The sequence below is a fragment of the Doryrhamphus excisus genome, chromosome 23, assembly GCF_030265055.1.
Source record: "Doryrhamphus excisus isolate RoL2022-K1 chromosome 23, RoL_Dexc_1.0, whole genome shotgun sequence".
NCBI lineage: Eukaryota > Metazoa > Chordata > Actinopteri > Syngnathiformes > Syngnathidae > Doryrhamphus > Doryrhamphus excisus.
The window spans coordinates 4,905,990-4,927,513 of NC_080488.1; the positions used below are offsets into that span (position 1 = coordinate 4,905,990).

At 40.4% G+C, this 21,524-nt stretch overlaps 1 protein-coding gene and 2 non-coding genes across 3 annotated transcripts in view; all 3 read left to right on the plus strand.

Annotated features, from left to right (window-relative positions):
• The first annotated feature begins 120 nt into the window (after positions 1–120).
• polr1a (RNA polymerase I subunit A) overlaps positions 121–21,524 on the plus strand; it is a 27,140-nt gene continuing 5,736 nt past the window's right edge. The window contains exons 1-30 of the mRNA XM_058063739.1: positions 121–284; positions 480–588; positions 1,638–1,733; positions 1,822–1,971; positions 3,456–3,557; positions 3,643–3,728; positions 5,502–5,587; positions 5,828–5,908; positions 6,047–6,164; positions 6,863–7,004; positions 7,083–7,256; positions 9,251–9,373; positions 10,519–10,746; positions 10,830–10,937; positions 11,011–11,157; positions 11,226–11,417; positions 12,983–13,132; positions 13,217–13,400; positions 13,468–13,550; positions 13,801–13,959; positions 15,646–15,744; positions 15,816–15,968; positions 16,031–16,113; positions 16,205–16,370; positions 17,849–17,972; positions 19,211–19,308; positions 19,388–19,587; positions 19,696–19,863; positions 20,919–21,054; positions 21,149–21,309. Coding sequence (XP_057919722.1) covers positions 208–284; positions 480–588; positions 1,638–1,733; positions 1,822–1,971; positions 3,456–3,557; positions 3,643–3,728; positions 5,502–5,587; positions 5,828–5,908; positions 6,047–6,164; positions 6,863–7,004; positions 7,083–7,256; positions 9,251–9,373; positions 10,519–10,746; positions 10,830–10,937; positions 11,011–11,157; positions 11,226–11,417; positions 12,983–13,132; positions 13,217–13,400; positions 13,468–13,550; positions 13,801–13,959; positions 15,646–15,744; positions 15,816–15,968; positions 16,031–16,113; positions 16,205–16,370; positions 17,849–17,972; positions 19,211–19,308; positions 19,388–19,587; positions 19,696–19,863; positions 20,919–21,054; positions 21,149–21,309 — 3,983 coding nt within the window. The 5' untranslated portion in view covers positions 121–207. The remainder of the gene's footprint in view (positions 285–479; positions 589–1,637; positions 1,734–1,821; positions 1,972–3,455; positions 3,558–3,642; positions 3,729–5,501; positions 5,588–5,827; positions 5,909–6,046; positions 6,165–6,862; positions 7,005–7,082; positions 7,257–9,250; positions 9,374–10,518; positions 10,747–10,829; positions 10,938–11,010; positions 11,158–11,225; positions 11,418–12,982; positions 13,133–13,216; positions 13,401–13,467; positions 13,551–13,800; positions 13,960–15,645; positions 15,745–15,815; positions 15,969–16,030; positions 16,114–16,204; positions 16,371–17,848; positions 17,973–19,210; positions 19,309–19,387; positions 19,588–19,695; positions 19,864–20,918; positions 21,055–21,148; positions 21,310–21,524) is intronic.
• Positions 13,607–13,743, plus strand: LOC131110776 (small nucleolar RNA SNORA5). The gene has a single exon (XR_009121035.1). It is a non-coding gene; the product is annotated as a small nucleolar RNA SNORA5 (small nucleolar RNA).
• LOC131110777 (small nucleolar RNA SNORA5) lies at positions 17,174–17,310 on the plus strand. Its single transcript, XR_009121036.1, has one exon. It is a non-coding gene; the product is annotated as a small nucleolar RNA SNORA5 (small nucleolar RNA).

The following is a 21,524-nucleotide window of genomic DNA, read 5'->3' on the forward strand; positions in this document are numbered from 1 at the left end:
ATATTATGTATTATTAATATATTAAAATAAATATATTCCGAAATATCAAATAACTTGTCGAAGGTTCAAAGTATATATAGTTTTGTCCCACCTCTAAACTGGGAAGTCGGAGGTTCCCACGTGGGGTTGAGTAGGAACCCGTGTCGCATGTGGTATGCACGAGCTTGAAATGGTTTTACATTAGTAAACAAGATTTAGTTTACCAAAATGTTATTTAATAAAGACGCACCATGGCGGCGACTGGAGGGCATGTCTTTTGGCATGTACTCTGCCGAAGAGATAAGGTGAGTTCAACACTACATGAAAGGAACAGACGACTTCCATAACATGTGCAAGCATGTACCTAAAACCTCCTTGACGGTGGATGATACTGTAGTAATATATGTTAGTGTATGACCCATTTACTCATTTACCCATTTACCATTTACAAACCGGTGGAGTGATGTGAATACAGTATGAATAAGTTATCTCTTCTTTAGAAAGCTGAGTGTGAAGGTGATCACCAACTCCAGATTTCTTGATGCTGTTGGTAATGTGGCCCCAAACAGCTTATATGACTTGGCCCTGGGACCAGCAGACAACAAAGAGGTAAATGTCCATTAACACTTAGATGCAAAGTGGGTCAAAAATGACCTGATCAGGTTGTTTTCTTGAAATATCTTCCTATTGAAAAATGTTATTTCATATTCCAGGCATTCCTAAAAAATGTTTTTGCTATCATGCCATTCACATTTTTAACTTACCTTTTATACATTTTAAGAAATTTTAGTTTTTGTGTTACTACCCCAACCTTCCATAAGTGGGTCAAAAATGACCCGGTCAGGTTGTTTTCTTGAAATATCTTCATAATTAAAAATTTTCAGCATTTCATATTCCAGGCATTCCTAAAAAAACATGTTTTTGCTATCATGCCATTCACATTTTTAGCTTACGTTTTAGAAATTTTAAGAAATTTTAGTTTTTGTGTTACTACCCCAACCTTCCATAAGTGGGTCAAAAATGACCCTGGTCAGGTTGTTTTCTTGAAATATCTTCCTAATGAAGATTTTGCATTATTTCATATTCCAGGTATTCCTAAAAAACATGTTTTTAATATCATGTCATTCACATTTTTAACTTTCCTTTTATACATTTTAAGAAATTTTAGTTTTTGTGTTACTACCCCAACCTTCCATAAGTGGGTCAAAAATGACCCGGTCAGGTCGTTTTCTTGAAATACCTTCCTAATGAAAATTATTCATTATTTCATATTCCAGGTATTCCTCAAAACATGTTTTTGCTATTATACCATTCACATTTTTAACTTACCTTTTATACATTTTAAGAAATGTTAGTTTTTGTGTTACTACCCCAACCTTCCATAAGTGGGTCAAAAATGACCCGGTCAGGTTGTTTTCTTGAAATATCTTCATAATGTAAATTTTTCATAATTTCATATTCCAGGTATTCCTAAAAAAAACATGTTTTTAATATCATGCCATTCACATTTTTAACTTACCTTTTATAAATTTTAAGAAATTTTAGTTTTTGTGTTACTACCCCAACCTTCCATAAGTGGGTCAAAAATGACCCGCATGTATACATTTAAGACAAACAAAAGAACATGTATTCATCCTGTTATCCTGTTTCTTCATCAGGCATGTTCAACCTGCTGTCAGGACTTCAACAACTGTCCAGGACATCTGGGACATGTGGAGCTCCCTCTGCCCGTGTACAACCCCCTGTTCTTTGATGTAAGAATGTGACGCATATGATTTAACACTGGGATTCCAGCCTGTAGAATCACATAATAACATCAAACTCTGCCCTTCTTATGCTCAGAAACTCTACCTGCTGATTCGGGGATCGTGCCTGGCGTGCCACACATTAACATGTCCACGAGCTGCCCTCCATTTGCTGTTACACCAGCTGAAGTTGGTAGACAGTGGGGCCATGCGGGAAGTTTACCACATCGAGCAAGTTCTCAGTCAGGTGAGGTTAAAATTGACACTTTGTTACAGGAGGAAACTCTTTACATGCAGGAAGAATTAAGGATGCAGGGGCCACTTTGATACTTTTTTTTGTGCATTGAAGATGTGAAAAGAACTCCAATGCAGGTCAATACATGCTAAACTATTTGAACAAAACATCCACATCATAGCTTTGTGTTATGGCTAAATAATTAATTATTCATTCATTCATTTTCTATCGCTTTTCCTCACGAGGGTCGTGGGGGGTGCTGGAGCCTATCCCAGCTGTCTTCGGGCAAGAGGCGGGGTACACCCTGGACGGGTGGCCAGCTAATCACAGGGCACATATAGACAAACAACCATTCACACTCACATTCATACCTATGGACAATTTGGAGTCGCCAATTAACCTAGCATGTTTTTGGAATGTGGGAGCTCTCCTAGCTGTGAGCTCTAACGCGCTAACCACTCGCCGTGCCACCAAGTAATTAATTAATTCATTCAATTTTTCCAACCAACCAACGGGTAAAGGTTAGTCTGTGTCCCCCCAAGGGACATTTGCCGGTGGCGACTGGTTGTTAATTGGCCCACGGCACAGTCCAAAAATATAATTCAACAAGAAAACTAAAAAAAAAAAAAAACACACACATACAACAGCAGCAAACATGAAAAATTAGCATTAATTTTGCAAGAGTGAAGTCAAAACATTAGGAAAAAAGTCTTAATTTTATGAAAATAACAGCATAATATTAGGGGGAAGAATAGTGTAATTTTAGTAACATAAAGTTGAAATATTAAAGAAAAAATGCGTTTGCAATATGCAAAACAGCCAAATTGTTTTTTGGAAAATTAGGTTGCAAGAAGAAAGATGGGGAAGAATAGTGTAATTTTATTAACATAAAGATGAAATATTAAAGAAAAAATGCGCTAGCAATATGAAAAACAGCCAAATTGTTTTTTGGAAAATTAGGTTGCAAGAAGAAAGATGGGGAAGAATAGTGTAATTTTATTAACATAAAGATGAAATATTAAAGAAAAAATGCGCTAGCAATATGAAAAACAGCCAAATTGTTTTTTTTGGAAAATTAGGTTGCAAGAAGAAAGTTGAAAGAGTTGGAAAATATTAGAATAATTGAATAATAAAGTCAAAACAGAAAGAGTCATGTTCTAATAAAAATGTACGACTTTATGAGGGTAAACTTGTGGAAAAAGTGTCACTTTTGTATCAGACTTGAAGTATTATTCATTCATTCATTTTCTAGCGCTTTTCCTCACAAGGGTTGCAGGGGTGCTGGAGCCTATCCCAGCTGCAAAAATTATTTAAATTGTATAAAGCCAATCTTATGAGAAGCAAAGAAAACAAAATAATGTAGTAATTTTTGATAAAGTTGAGATGGAGTACATACCTCTTACATCCTTTTTATTTTTCAGTATGTATCCCTCTGTGAAAATGTTTGGACGCCCCTGATATCGATATCAGCTTTGCTTTATGCTGTTTTGTGTTAGTTCCTGGAGGAGAATAACAAAGCCACGGGTGATGACATTGCAAAGATACTCAAAGAGTTCACAGATGCGGTACAGTTAACTGACGGAAGTAATAGCAGACCGGTGAGTACCCGGTCTCACGAATACCCAGTCCTGTACAAAAAACCAAAACAGTGTTCTAGTTGTGATTATGTTTTCGCCCCCCCAGATTAAACATCTTGTTGAGAAGAAAAGCAGTTTGATAAATGATTTCTGGAAAAACCACATGAAACCTCGGAAATGTCCCAACTGTGGGTAAGAGTATTTTTATTTATTTTTGTGATATTTTTATTGTTGTAGACTATCCAGCGTTCCCTACAGGGCTGCAATTATAATGTGGTAACAGGATGGTAATTGAGAACCACTACATAAAAGTTTGCGGACGTTCAGTGTAGATAAAGTTAGTCTAGAGATCCTCTCAACACACTCCTGAAAATATGAGTGCTGTGTGCCACAACCCACCCACCGACCCACCCCCACCGCGATCATCGTCCCATCATCTCAATGCATAGTATATATATATATATTATATATTGTATATACAATTTCACATGTACTACTGTATAAGTGACAATAATAAAGGCTTATTCATTCAAAATAAGGGGGGGTGGTCTTTTAAAAATTGTGATTAGCCACAGCATATGTTCAGTCGCAGGGGTGCTGGAGCCTATCCCAGCTGTCTTCGAGCGAGACACCCTGGACTGGTCGCCAGCCAGCCAATCACAGGGCACATATAGACAACCAACCATTCACACTCACATTCATACCTATGGACAATTTGGATTCGCTAATTAACCTAGCATGTTTTTGGAATGTGGGAGGAAACCGGAGTCGGTGTCAATTAAAAAAAAAAAAAAAAAATCAGTAAAATCACCTGTGCAGAACAGGTCACTTTATACACTTTAGCTGCACTCCATTCTTCATTGTAATGCACTTTTATTTCTAAAGGCTTGTCATCCACAATATGCACTATTTGAATACATGCTACATTTTGTCCAGCATTAAGCTGTTGACTCTCTGTCCGGTCAGAGCCATACATTGTCAATAATTCTTGTCTTGACATTTCATTCAATCTAAGTCAATGGAACACTACATCAAAACCACATTTTCCCTTTTTTAATTTTTCAGAAAATTATGTAAGTACACAGAGTTGTTTCTAATGGAATCGTATTGAATATCGCAATGTATTTTGTATCATGCCAAATAGTGTGTCCTATTGTGCATCGCTATAGCTATTGCTGTTATTATTATGGAGGTCTTTTGAATTGAAGTATAACTCCTAGGAAAACAGGAAGATTATGTCAGTGTTGATCTTGCTGCCACATGTCTTGTCTGTCAACATTCATTCATTCATTTTCTGCCGCTTATCCTCATGAGGGTCGCGGGGCGTGCTGGAACCTATCCCAGCTGTCTTCGGGCGAGAGGCGGGGTACACCCTGGACTGGTGGCCAGCCAATCACAGGGCACATATAGACAAACAACCATTCACACTCACAATCATACCTATGGACAATTTGGAGTCACCAATTAACCTAGCATGTTTTTGGAATGTGGGAGGAAACCGGAGTACCCGGAGAAAACCCACGCATGCACGGTGAGAACATGCAAACTCCACACAGGGATGGCCGAGGGTGGAATTGAACCCTGGTCTCCTAGCTGTGACGTCTGCGTGCTAACCACTCGACCGCCGTGCCGCCATGAATCAAATTTTCAATCAAAATTTTTCAGAAAATGATAGAAGTACATGTACTTGTTTCTAATAGAATCGTATCTAATATCGTAATGTATTTTGTATCGTGCCTAATAGTGTGTCCTATCGCATTGGGAGATTAGTGCATCGCTACAGCTATTGTAGTTATTATTATAGAGATTTGTTGAATTCAAGTATAACTCCTAGGAAAACAGGAAGACGGTATCAGTGTTGATCTTGCTGCCACATGTCTTGTCTGTCAACAATCACATCAATGATGGATGTCTTATGGTGAATCCAAATTCTAATGCTAAGAACAATATGTGTGCACATTTTAGAAAAGGGCGGGTCGCTGTACGACGTGAGCACAACAGTAAGCTGATTGTCACAATGCCGTCAGGAGGAACCACCGAACAGGTGGGAGGTGAGTCGCTTTATTTTAAAATCTTACGTTCAGTTGCGCTTGCTGTCGTTTCAGTGAATGCATCACTGGAGATGCAAGCTTCCAGTAACAGTTGTGTAAGGTGTTGTGAAGTTGTAAGTTTTGTTTTTTGTAGATATTTGTTGGAAAACAGTTGGATGCATCTGCTCCATGTCTACATGAATCTAGCCAGGATAAGTACAATGCTGTAGATGCCAATAGGTTATTGCTTGTGTTTCATAGAAGACTTGATGGCTGGAAAAAGAGTCTACCTGACTGCCAGCACTGCCAGAGAACACACTACCAAACTGTGGGAGAATGAAGGTAAGTCACATTTCTATTACAGTAGAAACACACTAGGCTTGGTATGATTTGGATGGAACACAGAATTGAATGTTATTGTTCCATATTGTGAGATGGAACGGTTCTGCTAAATTCAACCTGTCCGTCTTTCTCCTCCAGGCTTCTTTCTGAAGTGTCTGTTCTCCGGGTTGGATGACATGTCGGGATCAACTGAAAAAGAAAATGGTTTCTCTCCTGACCTCTTCTTCCTGGAACTGCTAGTGGTCCCACCTTGCAGGTACAATGCAGACACATCACATGCCATGTTGGTAATGGTAATGGTTTAATTTCATTTGAACATGCATCAGATTACAATTGAATGCATCACATAATCAGTTCACAGTTCCACATGTCCAAAAGGAGTAGGAAGAAGCAAAGCTTATTAAATCCTACCCCTCCATCTGGTACTTTTACAATCAGTAACTGTTACATTTGTTCACTTCCTGCTTTCCATAATACAGTTTAAGTTTTTGTTGTTGTTTTTTTTTAAATAATGCACCTCGTACCGAAGTACAAGGTGATTAATTAATTACTTGGTGGTACGGTGGTCGAGTGGTTAGCGCGCAGACCTCACAGCTAGGAGACCAGGGTTCAATTCCACCCTCGGCCATCTCTGTGTGGAGTTTGCATGTTCTCCCCGTGCATGCGTGGGTTTTCTCCGGGTACTCCGGTTTCCTCCCACATTCCAAAAACATGCTAGGTTAATTGGCGACTCCAAATTGTCCATAGGTATGAATGTGAGTGTGAATGGTTGTTTGTCTAATTGTGCCCTGTGATTGGCTGGCCACCAGTCCGAAGACGGCTGGGATAGGCTCCAGCACCCCCTTCAGAAAATGAATGAATGAATGAACTGTTGTCCCCCCTACTAGGAGTAAAATACATTGCCTACACTTTGGCAATGAATTAGTTAAAAATATGTCGTCTTGTTCCCATCAGGTATCGTCCAGTCAATCGACTGGGTGACCAGATGTTTACCAATGGTCAGACAGTAAACATGCAAGCTGTTATGAAGGACTCTGCAGTCATCAGGAAACTGCTTTCTCTCATGGCTGCTGAGAATGGTACAAAGACGAATGAGGTAAGAGACATGTTCTAGCTTAATGAACGGACTAGACTGTCTCTACATCTTTTTTCTGTCTTGCGTCATCCATTTCAGGAGGTGGACACGAAGGCGGAAGAGATGGACCAAACCTTCCTCTCGGGGATTCCGGGACTGACATTAACCGATAAACTCTATAACATCTGGATACGCCTTCAAACCCACGTCAACATTGTCTTTGACAGCGACATGGACAGACTGATGACAGAAAAGTACCCTGGGATCAGACAAGTATGTCATCATGACAATTATTACATTAGAAACTACCTACATAGTACCCACTTTGTACCAAGTACTTTATAAAAAGTTTGCACTATGAGTTTAATAGCAACTGTTACTATTCCAGTAGTAGTTTAGTAGCTAAAACACACTACAAATGCACTTGGTAGTATGCACTTTATACACTTGGTAGTACCCAGTAGCTAGTATGCGCTGCCAAGTACATACTTATGTACAGTTACTTAGTACGCACTTAGTACACATGTATGCACTTTGTAGTAGGAATTTCCTACCGAGTACCCATTTTGTACCAAGTACTTTATAAAAAGTTTGCACTAGGAGTTTAATAGCAACTGTTACTATTTCAGTAGTAGTTTAGTAGCTACGACGCACTTGATAGTATGCACTTTATAATTTGCACTTTTGCACACGTTTTAGTATGCAGTGTGCGCTGCCAAGTACATACTTATGTGCAGTTACTTGGTACGCACTATATAGTACACATGTGTGCACTTTGTAGTAGAAATTTCCTACCTAGTACCCACTTTGTACCAAGTACTTTATAAAAAGTTAGCACTGGGAGTTTAATAGCAACTGTTACTATTTCAGTAGTAGTTTAGTAGCTAAAACACACTACAAACGCACTTGGTAGTATGCACTTTATACACTTTGTAGTACGCAGTAGCTAGTATGTGCTGCCAAGTACATACTTATGTAGTTACTTGGTACGCACTATATAGTACACATGTATGCACTTTGTAGTAGGAATTTCCTACTTTGTACCGAGTACTTTATAAAAAGTTTGCACTAGGAGTTTATTAGCAACTGTTACTATTTCAGTAGTAGTTTAGTAGCTAAAACGTATTTGGTAGGATGCACTTTATACACTTTGTAGTATGCAGTAGCTAGTATGTGCTGCCAAGTACATACTTATGTACAGTTACTTGGTACGCACTTAGTACACATGTATGCACTTTGTAGTAGGAACTACCTCAGTCAGGAAGTACTTTAGAAAAAGTTACTATTTCAGTAGTAGTTTAGTAGCTAAAACGTACTTGGTAGTATGCACTTTGTAGTATGCGCTGCCAAGTACATACTTATGTGCAGTTACTTGGTACGCACTATATAGTACACATGTGTGCACTTTGTAGTAGGAATTTCCTACCTAGGTAGTATGCAATTTATACACTTTGTAGTATGCAGTAGCTAGTATTTGCTGCCAAGTACATACTTATGTACAGTTACTTGGTATGCACTTTGTCGTAGGAACTACCTACCTAGTACCCACTTTGTACCAAGTACTTCATAAAAAGTTTGCACTAGGAGTTTAATAGCAACTGTTAATATTACAGTAGTAGTTTAGTAGCTAAAACACACTACAAACGCACTTGGTAGTATGCACTTTATACACGTTGTAGTACACAGTAGCTAGTATGTGCTGCCAAGTATATACTTATGTACAGTTACTTGGTACGCACTATATAGTACACATGTGGGCACTTTGTAGTCGGACTTAACTACCTAGTACCCACTTTGTACCGAGTACTTTATAAAAAGTTTGCACGAGGAGTTTAATAGCAACTGTTACTATTCCAGTAGTAGTTTAGTAGTTAAAACATACTTGGTCGTATGCACTTTATACACTTTGTAGTATGCAGTAGCTAGTATGTGCTGCCAAATACATACTTATGTACAGTTACTTGGTGTGCACTTTGTAGTAGGAATTTCCTACCTAGTACCGCTAGGACACACTACAAACTCAGTAGTACGCACTTGGTACACTGTACTATAGTTGTTTAATAGTTAGGGCGTACTTCAGTGCCCTTCAGGAGTAGAATACCGTGGAGTATAAGTAGTAGTTCCACCATGGTGTGTCGTAATGTTTTCACACGTCTGTGTCTTTGTTCCTGATATGTTTGTGAAGCAACTTACTTGTATGTGACATTGTATTCCGGTTGTTCAACACATACATCCCTTCTACTAATTGTTTCCTTTTACCTTTCCAGATCCTGGAGAAGAAGGACGGATTGTTCCGGAAACATATGATGGGCAAAAGAGTGGATTACGCTGCCAGATCCGTTATCTGTCCCGACATGTACATAGGAACCAATGAGATCGGAATTCCAATGGTATGCCTAAACTGATCGTTGAAATAACACCCCTATAGTCCGTTTTATTTCTCAATATATTAGACAGAATAAAAGAAAATACAACATATTAGTCATAAATATATAGACTCACATGTTAGCACTGACAGCATACTTCTGATGGTGGCTATTGTCTCATCACTTGAACATTACTGACACCTATTGACCAATGTAGAATACACCATCATTCTAGATCGTAGGATGCTAACATTAGCAAGGTAGCATTTAGCCATTTTCATAGGTAGACACTCATGTTACCATTGCTAACATAAGCATATTAGCTTTTTTCCCATTTTCATGACTATGAAATTAAGCAGACACCTTGCGTTGTTATGCTAACATAATTATATTGACATTTTTACAGGTAGGCACTTAAACACTCAGCCCGATTATGCTAGGTGCTAGCATGCTAACATGCTAATATTAATACAGTGGCATTTTTAGCCGTTTTCATGGGCAGACATTTATACACTTAGCACCATCATTCTAGATCGTAGGATGCTAACATTAGCAAGGTAGCATTTAGCCATTTTCATAGGTAGACACTAATGTTACCATTGGTAACATAAGCATATTAGCTTTTTTCCCATTTTCATGAATATGAAATTAAGCGGACACCTTGCGTTGTTATGCTAACATAATTATATTGACATTTTTACACGTAGGCACTTAAACACTCAGCCCGATTATGCTAGGTGTTAGCATGCTAACACGCTAATATTAATACAGTAGCATTTTTAGCCGTTTTCATGGGTAGACATTTATACATTTAGCACCATCATTCTATATCGTAGGATGCTAACATTAGCAAGGTAGCATTTAGCCATTTTCATAGGTAGACACTAATGTTACCATTGCTAACATAAGCATATTAGCATTTTCTTTCCATTTTCATGACTATGAAATTAAGCAGACACTTTGCGTTGTTATGCTAACATAATTATATTGACATTTTTAGCATTTTTACACATAGGCACTTAAACACTTTTAGCAATTTTATGCTTGGAAATGCTTAATTTTGGCAAAGAATGCGTACAATTTGCTTAAATATGTATTCTTATACTAATCCCAGCGGTATTTATAAAGAAACCACATCATCTCTCTGACACCCAAATGACTTTGTTCAGGTGTTTGCCACAAAGCTGACCTACCCGCAGCCCGTCACTCCATGGAACGTGAAGGAGCTTCGTCAGGCCGTGCTGAATGGGCCAAACGTCCACCCCGGCGCTACCATGGTGATAAGCGAGGACGGCAGGAGAACAATCTTGTCTCCAGCCAACTTAGCACAGAGAGAAGCGGTTGCTAAGCAGCTGCTGACGCCCTGTCCGGGTCCACACAAGATGCCAATGAAAATTGTGAGTGGGTCGTAAGCCATGCGGCCGAACAGATGAACTGAAAGTGGAAGTGGAGTTGAAATGACATGTCCGCGCTTCTTCAGGTGAATCGTCATATTAAGAACGGAGACGTTTTGTTGTTGAACAGACAGCCCACTCTGCACAGACCGTCAATACAGGCTCACTGTGCACGCATCTTGCCCGGAGAGAAGGTAGAATCCCACCTCTATAGTCTATTATTATATCGTCTCTTATTTCATTGTTTGTTTTCAAAATCCGTAACAGGTCCTCAGACTACACTACGCCAACTGCAAAGCATACAATGCAGACTTCGATGGCGACGAAATGAACGCTCATTTCCCCCAGAGCGAACTTGGCCGAGCGGAGGCCTACACTTTAGTCAGCACAAACAAACAGTACCTTGTACCCAAGGTAGAGTGATTTAAAAATGCATGCAGAAGCATATAATTCTTTTACTAACTTTTTCTTTCTCACATCAGGATGGAAAGCCCTTAGCAGGTCTGATCCAGGACCACATGGTGTCGGGTACCAGGATGACCATTCGAGGCTGTTTCTTCACGAGAGACCAGTACACAGAGCTGGTGTACAGAGGACTGACTGACAAAGCGGGCAGAGTTAAACTTCTGCCACCCGCTATACTCAAACCACAAAAGCTCTGGACGGGAAAGCAGGTAGTCTTATTTAGGCCTCTGATCCTCTAAATCTGAGGCTTGACAAGGAAAGATGCTTCTTTTTATTGATGTAAATTTTGCAATGACTTGCAAAAACGTTTACATTTTTGCCGGAATTCATTTGTTTATGTTCACAATAACTTGGATTTGGATTACATTTTCAGGAACTGATTACATTATGGGGGTGATCCAGATCACCGTCTGGACACAGGGATTTTTAAAAAGTAATCCCTAATAGTGCAAGATGGGGCCATTTTCACAATTTTTGCATATAACGGAAAAAAGCACTTGTTCAGGACATTTAGCCTTCCTTGTACATTGCGCTATAATGCTAAAAAGATGTTAGGATGCTAATGCTAGCATATTACCATTTTTTTTTGCTCTGTTCATGCTTAGACATATATAAACACTTACCACTATCATGCTAGGTGTTAGCATGCTAACATGCTAATATTAATACAGTAGCATTTTTAGCCATTTATACACTTAGCACCATCATTCTAGATCTTAGGATGCTAACATTAGCAAGGTAGCATTTAGCCATTTTCATAGGTAGACACTAATGTTACCATTGCTAACATAAGCATATTAGCTTTTTTTCCATTTTCATGAACATGAAATCAAGCAGACACCTTGCGTTATGCTAAGATAATTATACTAACATTTTTAGCATTTTTACACGTAGACACTTAAACACTCAGCCTGATTATGCAAGGTGTTAGCATGCTAACACGCTAATATTAATACAGTAGCATTTTTAGCCGTTTTCATGGGTAGACATTTATACACTTAGCACCATCATTCTAGATCGTAGGATGCTAACATTAGCAAGGTAGCATTTAGCCATTTTCATAGGTAGACACTAATGTTACCATTGCTAACATAAGCATATTGGCATTTTTTCCATTTTCATGAATATGAAATTAGGCAGACACATTGCGTTGTTATGCTCACATAATTATACTGATATTTTTACAGGTAGGCACTTAAACACTCAGCCCGATTATGCTAGGTGTTAGCATGCTAATACTCTAATATTAATACAGTAGCATTTTTAGCCGTTTTCATGGGTAGACATTTATACACTTAGCACCATCATTCTAGATCGTAGGATGCTAACATTAGCAAGGTAGCGTTTAGCCATTTTCATAGGTAGACACTAATGTTACCATTGCTAACATAAACATATTAGCTTTTTCTTTCCATTTTCATGACTATGAAATTAAGCAGACACCTTGTCTTGTTATGCTAACCTAATTGTACTGACATTTTTAGCATTTTTACACGTAGGCACTTAAACACTCAGCCCGATTATGCTAGGTGTAAGCATGCTAATGTTAACTTGTTAGCAATTTTGAAATAATTCAAACTATTCCATGGTATGTTTTCATGTTCAATGGAATATAAATATGTAGATAAAGTAAATGTTTGACTCATATTTATGGTGTAAATTAAAACAAAAGATAATTAAAAAGATCAAGAATGATGTTGACTTTTCTCAGTGTAGCGACACACGACTGTTTTCATATTGCATTAAGATGTGTGACAAATGTTTCCTCTGGTAGGTGGTGTCCACCCTCCTCATCAATGTTATCCCAAAAAAGGCTGTGCCTTTAAACCTGCTTGGGAAATCCAAAATCCCAGCCAAAGCATGGATCCAAGTTCCCCCACGAGCGTCTCCAGGCTATCGACCTGACACCATGTGTGACTCGCAGGTGTGCACAAACGGACAATGCAACAAAGCAAGTCATTAGAGCCCACAAATTACTCACCAAAAGCCTCGTACGACTGTGTTTTAGGTGGTGATTCGCCAAGGGGAGCTGTTGGTGGGGGTCCTGGACAAAGCTCACTACGGCTCCTCTGCGTACGGTCTGGTCCACTGTTGCTACGAGCTTTATGGAGGGGAGACGAGTGGTCAACTTCTCAGCTGTCTGGCCCGACTCTTCACTGCTTATCTTCAGTTGTACAGAGGATTCACGCTAGGTAAAGTCAAATAAACTGTGATTTTTGTATTTGTACTTCATGTACGCGTACTCCTTTATCTCTTCAGGTGTGGAAGACATCCTGGTGAGACCGGGTGCCAACAAAAAGAGACGACGCATTATTCAAGAGTCTCTGAAGCTTGGCACAAAAGTGAGTTCTTAGTTCATTATAATTACTACTCGTGCGCTTGAAACACTGCCCGCCATTGCAGCCTTGTCAAATTCAGTGCATCCTCCTCAGTGGGTGTTACTGGCCAAAATGGCTGCCACAGTAAATGTGTAGTTTAATGTGCCCCATTGTACTCCAACATGGCCTCTGGGGTTAATATGTACTACACACAAATGGTACATTGCATTACAGTTGACTTAATCAATAATTCTTCCTTTTTTCTGCATCTCAGGCCCTCCAGTCTGCATTCAACCTCCCCCCAACCGTGGATGAAGCCGAAGCTAGGGGCCGCTGGCAGGATGCTCACCTCAACCCGGACCAGCGAGACTTCAGCATGGCCGACCACAAATTCAAAGAAGTCGCCAACCAAGTGAACAATGAAATTAACAAGGTAATCGATCAGGTTTTTAGAACACTAGTAGTACTATCAAACGCTGGTGTGCAGTACATGCTTGCTCTTCATGGGCGTTACGTTCTAGAAGATCAGGTCACGTTGGCCTCCCCAAGTCACGTAGCCCTCTAGCTCAACTAGAGTTTACCAAAAAGAAAAGTCATATGCAATGTGCAAGAAAGTAGTCATTTTACAATATATTTCCCCCTTTTGGGGGTACCAAACCCCCAAAACAACAAAAAACGTCACTTGGTCGTACAGGGACAATTTGGGCAAGCAATTGTTGGCAAATAATGCAACACGAACACCTTTGTTGTAGTTGTAGGAAAGGGTCCTCTTGTTTATTTAATACAGCACTTATATAGACCTCATGAACAATAAGAATGACCGTGGATTTCCAGAATTCAGTCCTTATCTGGTCATGTCTCCTGACTGGACCCAAGTATTTTGGCAGAACATCTTGGACTCCGAACACATCCGAAAACATCTTGTGTAACATTCAGGTCACGTTGGCCTCCCCCAAGTCATATGCAATGTGTCATTTTACAATATATTCCCTCCTTTTGGGGGTACCAAACCCCCAAAACAACAAACAATGTCGCTTGGTCGTACAGGGACAATTTGGGCAAGCAATTGTTGGCAAATAATGCAACACGAACACCTTTGTTGCAGTTGTAGGAAAGGGTCCTCTTGTTTATTTCATACAGCACTTATATAGACCTCATGAACACTAACAATGACCGTGGATTTCCAGAATTCAGTCCTTATATGGTCATGTCTCCTGACTGGACCCAAGTATTTTGGCAGAACATCTTGGACTCCAAACACATCCGAAAACATCGTGTGCTTGTTGCACACGATGTTTTCGTGTGTTTTGGGCCACGTTGGCCTCCCCAAGTCATAGGCAATGTGTCATTTTACAATATATTCCCCCCTTTTGGGGGTACCAAACCCCCAAAACCACAAACAATGCCGCTTGTCTTGGCCCCTTGGCACATTACCATTTTCCGAAAATAATTCACATATGGGCGGCACGGCGGTCTAGTGGTTAGCGCGCAGACCTCACAGCTAGGAGACCAGGGTTCAATTCCACCCTCGGCCATCTTTGTGTGGAGTTTGCATGTTCTCCCCGTGCATGCGTGGGTTTTCTCCGGGTACTCCGGTTTCCTCCCACATTCCAAAAACATGCTAGGTTAATTAGCGACTCCAAATTGTCCATAGGTATGAATGTGAGTGTGAATGGTTGTTTGTCTATATGTGCCCTGTGATTGGCTGGCGACCAGTCCAGGGTGTACCCCGCCTCTCGCCCGAAGACAGCTGGGATAGGCTCCAGCATCCCCCGCGACCCTCGTGAGGAAAAGCGGTAGAAAATGAATTAATGAATGAATGAATTCACATATGGCGTTCAAGGGGATCTTGCTGCCTTGTCCTGGAACATGGGCATGGGGACGGGGAAGTGTTGTGGCCTGGGATTCGGGGCCCAGGTCGAGGGCGGAATTAGTTAAGAGCAATGTTTCTGCTCCCATTATCACCGCCCAAAGGATTATTGTGCCTCTGTACAAACAGCGTCGGCTTTCTTCGCCCACCCGCCGATGGTCATCACAATGTCATCTGCGTTGCCCCACTTAGAGCCGGGCCCCGGTCTACATTGTTATCACAAAGATTTAGCTAATTCCTCTTTTGTAGGTTTGTATGCCCGTTGGCCTTCACACTTCTTTCCCGGACAACAACCTCCAGCTGATGGTCCAATCAGGTGCTAAGGGATCTACTGTCAACACCATGCAGGTAACCACACGTTCACAGTACAAGTACTCAGTAGGACCCAAGCTTGATGATGATGTGTGTGTATGTATTAGATATCCTGCCTGCTAGGTCAGATTGAGTTAGAGGGCCGCAGACCTCCACTGATGCCCTCTGGGAAGTCGTTGCCCTGTTTCCAGCCCTATGACCCAGCACCTGGTGCTGGGGGATTTGTTTCCGGAAGGTTCCTCACTGGCATCAAACCACAGGCATGCGCTTCAATATTTTCCAAAGATTGAGCAAGAGAATAACTTGTGGTTTGATTCTCCAGGAATTTTTCTTCCACTGCATGGCCGGCAGAGAAGGACTAGTGGATACTGCTGTAAAAACTTCACGATCGGGATACCTGCAGAGGTAACGCAAAGCTTTCTGCTCAGGTCAAAACAAATGACTCCATGCCATCATATTTGAATATTTATGTACCTTATCTTTTGTTCTTCTTCAGGTGTGTTATAAAGCATCTGGAGGGTTTGGTGGTACAGTATGATCTGACAGTGAGAGACAGCGATGGCTCCGTAGTCCAATTCCTGTATGGTGAAGATGGCTTGGATATCTCCAAGACGCAGTTTCTACAGCCAAAGCAGTTTCCTTTCATCGAGGACAACTTTGAGGTAAATGCCAGGTTGTTGCATATGTGCCGTTAAGTAAATACGGTCATCCCTCGTTTATTGCGGTTACCCGGCCCCAGATCTAACCGTGATAAGTGAATTTCTGCAAAGTAGGAATATTTTCATAGTTTTTAATTTCTGTGATTTTTTTTTAACATTAGAGTCTCTAAATGTGAAATAACACCCCTATAGTCAGTCAGTTTTATTACTCAATATATTAGACAGAATAAAAGAAAATATGACATTAGTCATAAATACATAGACTCACATGCAAATTTCCCCACTGAGGGACGAATAAAGGCTTATCTTATTTTATCTTAGCACTGACAGCATACTTCTTATGGTGGCTATTGTCTCATCACTTGAACATTACTGACACCTATTGACCAATGTAGAATACGACTATAATAGAGATTCACAATGCACATCAGTCGCTTTATTATCAAGCAAAGAACACACATGCAGTAAACATTTACACAGAAGCTGCTGCAGGCCACAACTCATGCCAGTCATTGCATTCCCCACACTGCTAAGACTCAACTAAAGACGGTCAACTCTTGCTAGCTAATGTCACACACGCCATTTCCCAGGTCCCGCTTCTTAAAGGTGCACACACAACAGGTCACAGATATTATACTATATATCACATTTTATGCTTGGAAATGCTTAATTTTGGCCAAGAATGGGTACAATTTGCTGAAATATGTATACTTATACTAATGCCAGGCTATATTGCACCACAAAACAACAATAGTGTACGATGTAATGTTAGACCACCGTATCGAATAGACGAGCATATTAATAATGGCAGCCTTGTCAAATTCGGTGCATCCTACTCAGTGGGTGTTACTGGCCAAAATGGCTGCTACAGTAAAAGTGTAGTTAATGGACCCCATTGTGCTCCAATACAGCCCCTGGGGATAAATATTTACTACACACAGGTTATGTTGCTATAAATTATATACTCTATTTTCTGGCGAACAAGTCGCAAAAAATGAATAATTTTTTGGGGGGGGTAATTTATTTTACAAACTACTTGACCAAAACAGACATGACGTCATCTTGGAAGGCAAGTTCTAACATGAATAAAATAAAGCACAGACTGAATAGGTGTAAGACATGCTAACATGGTTAGCATATGTTAGCATGGTTTTTCATTAAGTACAGTAACTGTTCTGTTTACTGTTTCACTACTTTCAGCTTGTAGTCTGCAGAATATGCTTTGTAACGTCAAATTTTTTAAATATTGAATTGAAAAAGGAGTAGATATTGGTGTGAAAAAATAGTGTGTGTGTGTATATATGTATATACAATGAGAAAGGGCTGACACAAACAACCAATAATAAAACAAATCTTTGTCAAAGCTGTAGATATCAGTTATTACTTTATTGTCAGTACCTTTTATTTTAGCTTTAGTAATACACGTGTACCAGTATTTGATTGTTGTACATTATGCTACTTTGATTTCCAATCATGTGTAGGTAATAAGGAGGTCCCAGGGCTTGGATGAAGTTTTATCACGCTTGGACTCCCGAAGTGCCAGTCAACATTTTGCAGCCATCCAACGCTGGAAAGCAAAGCGAGAATTAGCTTGTCCCCGCCGAGGTACGTAACAATTATATACACATAATGTATTATTTCTTGTACATTTCACTGTCCGTTTCCGGTTTTGCACACTGAAAGGGGTGTTGCAAGGGAGGAAGATAATGAGACCACAACATTGCTTAGTTATCACTGTCCCTTCCATAGGAGCAGATCCTTTCACATGTTCAAGGACACCAAAAAAATGTCCTTCATGATGGTCACAGCAGTCAAGCATGCAACCAATGTTGAGTTATCTATCCATTATTGCATGATGTCTGGGTGGCATGGCGGTCGAGTGGTAAGCACGCAGACCTCACAGCTAGGAGACCAGGGTTCAATTCCACCCTCGGCCATCTCTGTGTGGAGTTTGCATGTTCTCCCCGTGCATGCGTGGGTCTTCTCCGGGTACTCCGGTTTCCTCCCACATTCCAAAAACATGCTAGGTTAATTGGCGACTCCAAATTGTCCATAGGTATGAATGTGAGTGTGAATGGTTGTTTGTCTATATGTGGGGTACCCCGCCTCTCGCCCGAAGACAGCTAGGATAGGCTCCAGCACCCCCTGCGACCCTTGTGAGGAAAAAGCGGTAGAAAATGAATGAATGAAAGTGTGAAGGTGACTATAGGGGTGTTACTTCATATATAGGGCTCTAATAATGTTACAAAGTGTATTTACAAGGTTGTAAACAGGTTTTCTATGCTCCCAACTACGGGATCCTACTTTGTAGAAGTTCACTTACAGTTGGGTCAGGGTCTGATTAACCACAATAAACGAGGGATTACTGTACTACTGTTCATATTGGTGTATTTCTTACAGGTATGAATGTGAGTGTGAATGGTTGTTTGTCTATATGTGCCCTGTGATTGGCTGGCCACCAGTCCAGGGTGTACCCCGGCCAAAAGAGAGCTGGGATAGGCTCCAGCACCCCCCGCGACCCTCGTGAGGAAAAAGTGGTAGAAAATTAATGAATTTTAAATTAGATTTTAGAAATTACATTTTAAAAATTAGAAATTAGATTTAAAAAAATTGAAGTTAGATTTTAGAAATTTAGACGTCAAATGTATTTTTTACCTTTGGGAGATAACACAGTTAAAAGTAACACCCTTCATCAATGTAGCAACGTGACTGTATTGTATTGGTGACATTGTACTGGGCACTCCCCAATCCACAAAAAAAAAAAAGAGGACAGAATGATAGAAGTTTACTTTGGGGTGTTAAGCTTTGGGTGTTCCACTGACTGATTTTTTTTCCTGATTTAGGAGCGTTCCTGTTGTTTTCCCAAAAGAAATTGGCCAAACTGAAGCATATGGAACAAGCATCAGTAGATGTATCTGGCAGAGATGCGGCCGTTCTACAGGTGTTCCTCTCATCTTCTCAGTTTTGTAACCTTCAGTGTGATGTTCCTTTTTTTTAATCTGTACTCTGTATCTCTTCAGCTGATTGATCAGTGGCGTTCTCTTGATGACGCCGGACGATCCAAATACACCAGAAAGTCCTCCCCCTGTCCAGAGCCCAGCCTTGGCCTGTTTAGGCCTGATATCAGCTTCGGATCTGTCTCTGAGAGCTTTCATGATGTCACGGAGAAATACTTGGAGAATCGAGAGAGGACGAGCAATGGAGAACTGGATAACCACAGGTAGATGATCACGGAAAGTTGACCAGATCTGTGATGGACCACTTGATGCAGTACGTATTCAGCAAACAAATCTTTCTGTTGAATAGCTTTTTTTTTCTGTCTCGTCAGATTCAAACAGCTGTTGCAGTACAAGTGGCAGAGGTCACTGTGTGATCCCGGGGAGGCAGTGGGTCTCCTCGCAGCTCAGTCCATCGGTGAGCCCTCCACCCAAATGACCCTCAACACCTTCCACTTTGCCGGCAGGGGGGAGATGAACGTCACCTTGGGAATACCTCGGTAATGTAGTATCATTTTCTGTAAAGTACGAAAAATTTGTATGTCAATGTCTTTGTCAGGTTCAAAATCCTGTGACACTTAAATACAGAAATACAGAAGAGACAGACAATAATATTCAAAGTTACTCGCAGCGAGGAGAGTGAAACCACATACACTCCTTTTTATTCTCTTTTCGGGGGTCCCTACTACAACCATTACCATGGTAACCATTACCATTACCTTCTGGATAGAAGACATACATTTTGTTATTATTATTGGAGGAGTGTGGAACCCAAATTTATTCTCACTTTTCTGTTGTAGCTAATGACTTTTTGCAGTCTTGTAGAACACTTAAAAAAAATTTAAACAATTAAAAATACAGCAAAAAAGGCATGATGTAAAAAGCTGAATTGTTAAAATGTTAATACTACTGAAGAATGTTTTTCAATGTGCAAACGACTGTATAGTATATATGTGTATATGTGTCGCTGTGACTGTTACTTATAATACATTTAATAATAATAATAATAATACATTTTATTTGTATAGCAAATAGTATTGAAAAAATACTCTTACATACTCTTACTCTACACTTATAAAAGCAAGTAAACAGAGTAAAAGAATAATAAAAATACAACATACAAAATACAACACGTTAAAACATGAGTAAAAAAAAGTGGGGGGGGCACAGCAGTCAGATATAAAAAGTTAGACATTAAAAACAGATTTAAAGAGGTGGGTTTTTAGTTGTTTTTTGAAACTGGGAAGGTCAGGGCAAGCACGGAGTGAATGGGGCAAAGAGTTCCAGAGGGTGGGGGCAGCGATGGAGAAGAGCTTGGTCTTACAGGGGAGTGCCAGGAGGTTGGAGTCTGAGGAGCGAAGGGGACGCGGGGGATTGTGTGGATGGAGCAGGTCTGTGAGATATGGGGGGGGGGGGGGGGGGGGTCAGATCGTGGAGGGCTTTGTAGGTTATGAGAAGAACTTTGAAGCGAATGCGTTGGGGGACGGGAAGTCAGTGGAGGGTTTTGGACTTAAGGACTTCTGCATTCTAAATGTTACTAATGGATGTTTGACAGACTGAGAGAGATCCTGATGGTGGCCAGCTCCAACATCAAGACTCCCATGATGAGCGTTCCAGTGCTGAACAATAAAAAGGCTTTGAAACGAGCCCAAAAACTTCGCAGGAAACTTACCAGGGTGTGCTTGGCTGAGGTGAGATCAGCTGCTCTTATTTTGTATTTGGCCGTCTGACGTCTGACATCTAGACTATGTTGTTTTCTTTCCATTCATTGCTGTGTGAGTATAGGTGCTTCAGAAAGTGGATGTCGTGGAGATGCTGCGCATCGAGGGCAGCCATCACTCGAAGACGCGGACTTTTAAAATCACTTTCACCTTCCTTCATCCTGACCGTTACACTGAAGATAAGCTGCTCTCACCCCAACAGATCCTCCACTACATGGAAACTAGGTTTGCAATTAAGATCCTTCAACTAGACCAGAGGTGTCCAATGTGAGGACCGCAGCTTGTTTTTTTAATGGCTCCTTGTATTATGCATGGGTACAGTGGTATGAAAAATCCTGAATCTGTTGGTTACCACAAGCGGTAACCAATTTTGGTTCTGGAGCAGGACAACGATCCAAAACACGCCAGCAAGTCACCCTGTGAATGGCTGTATAAAAACT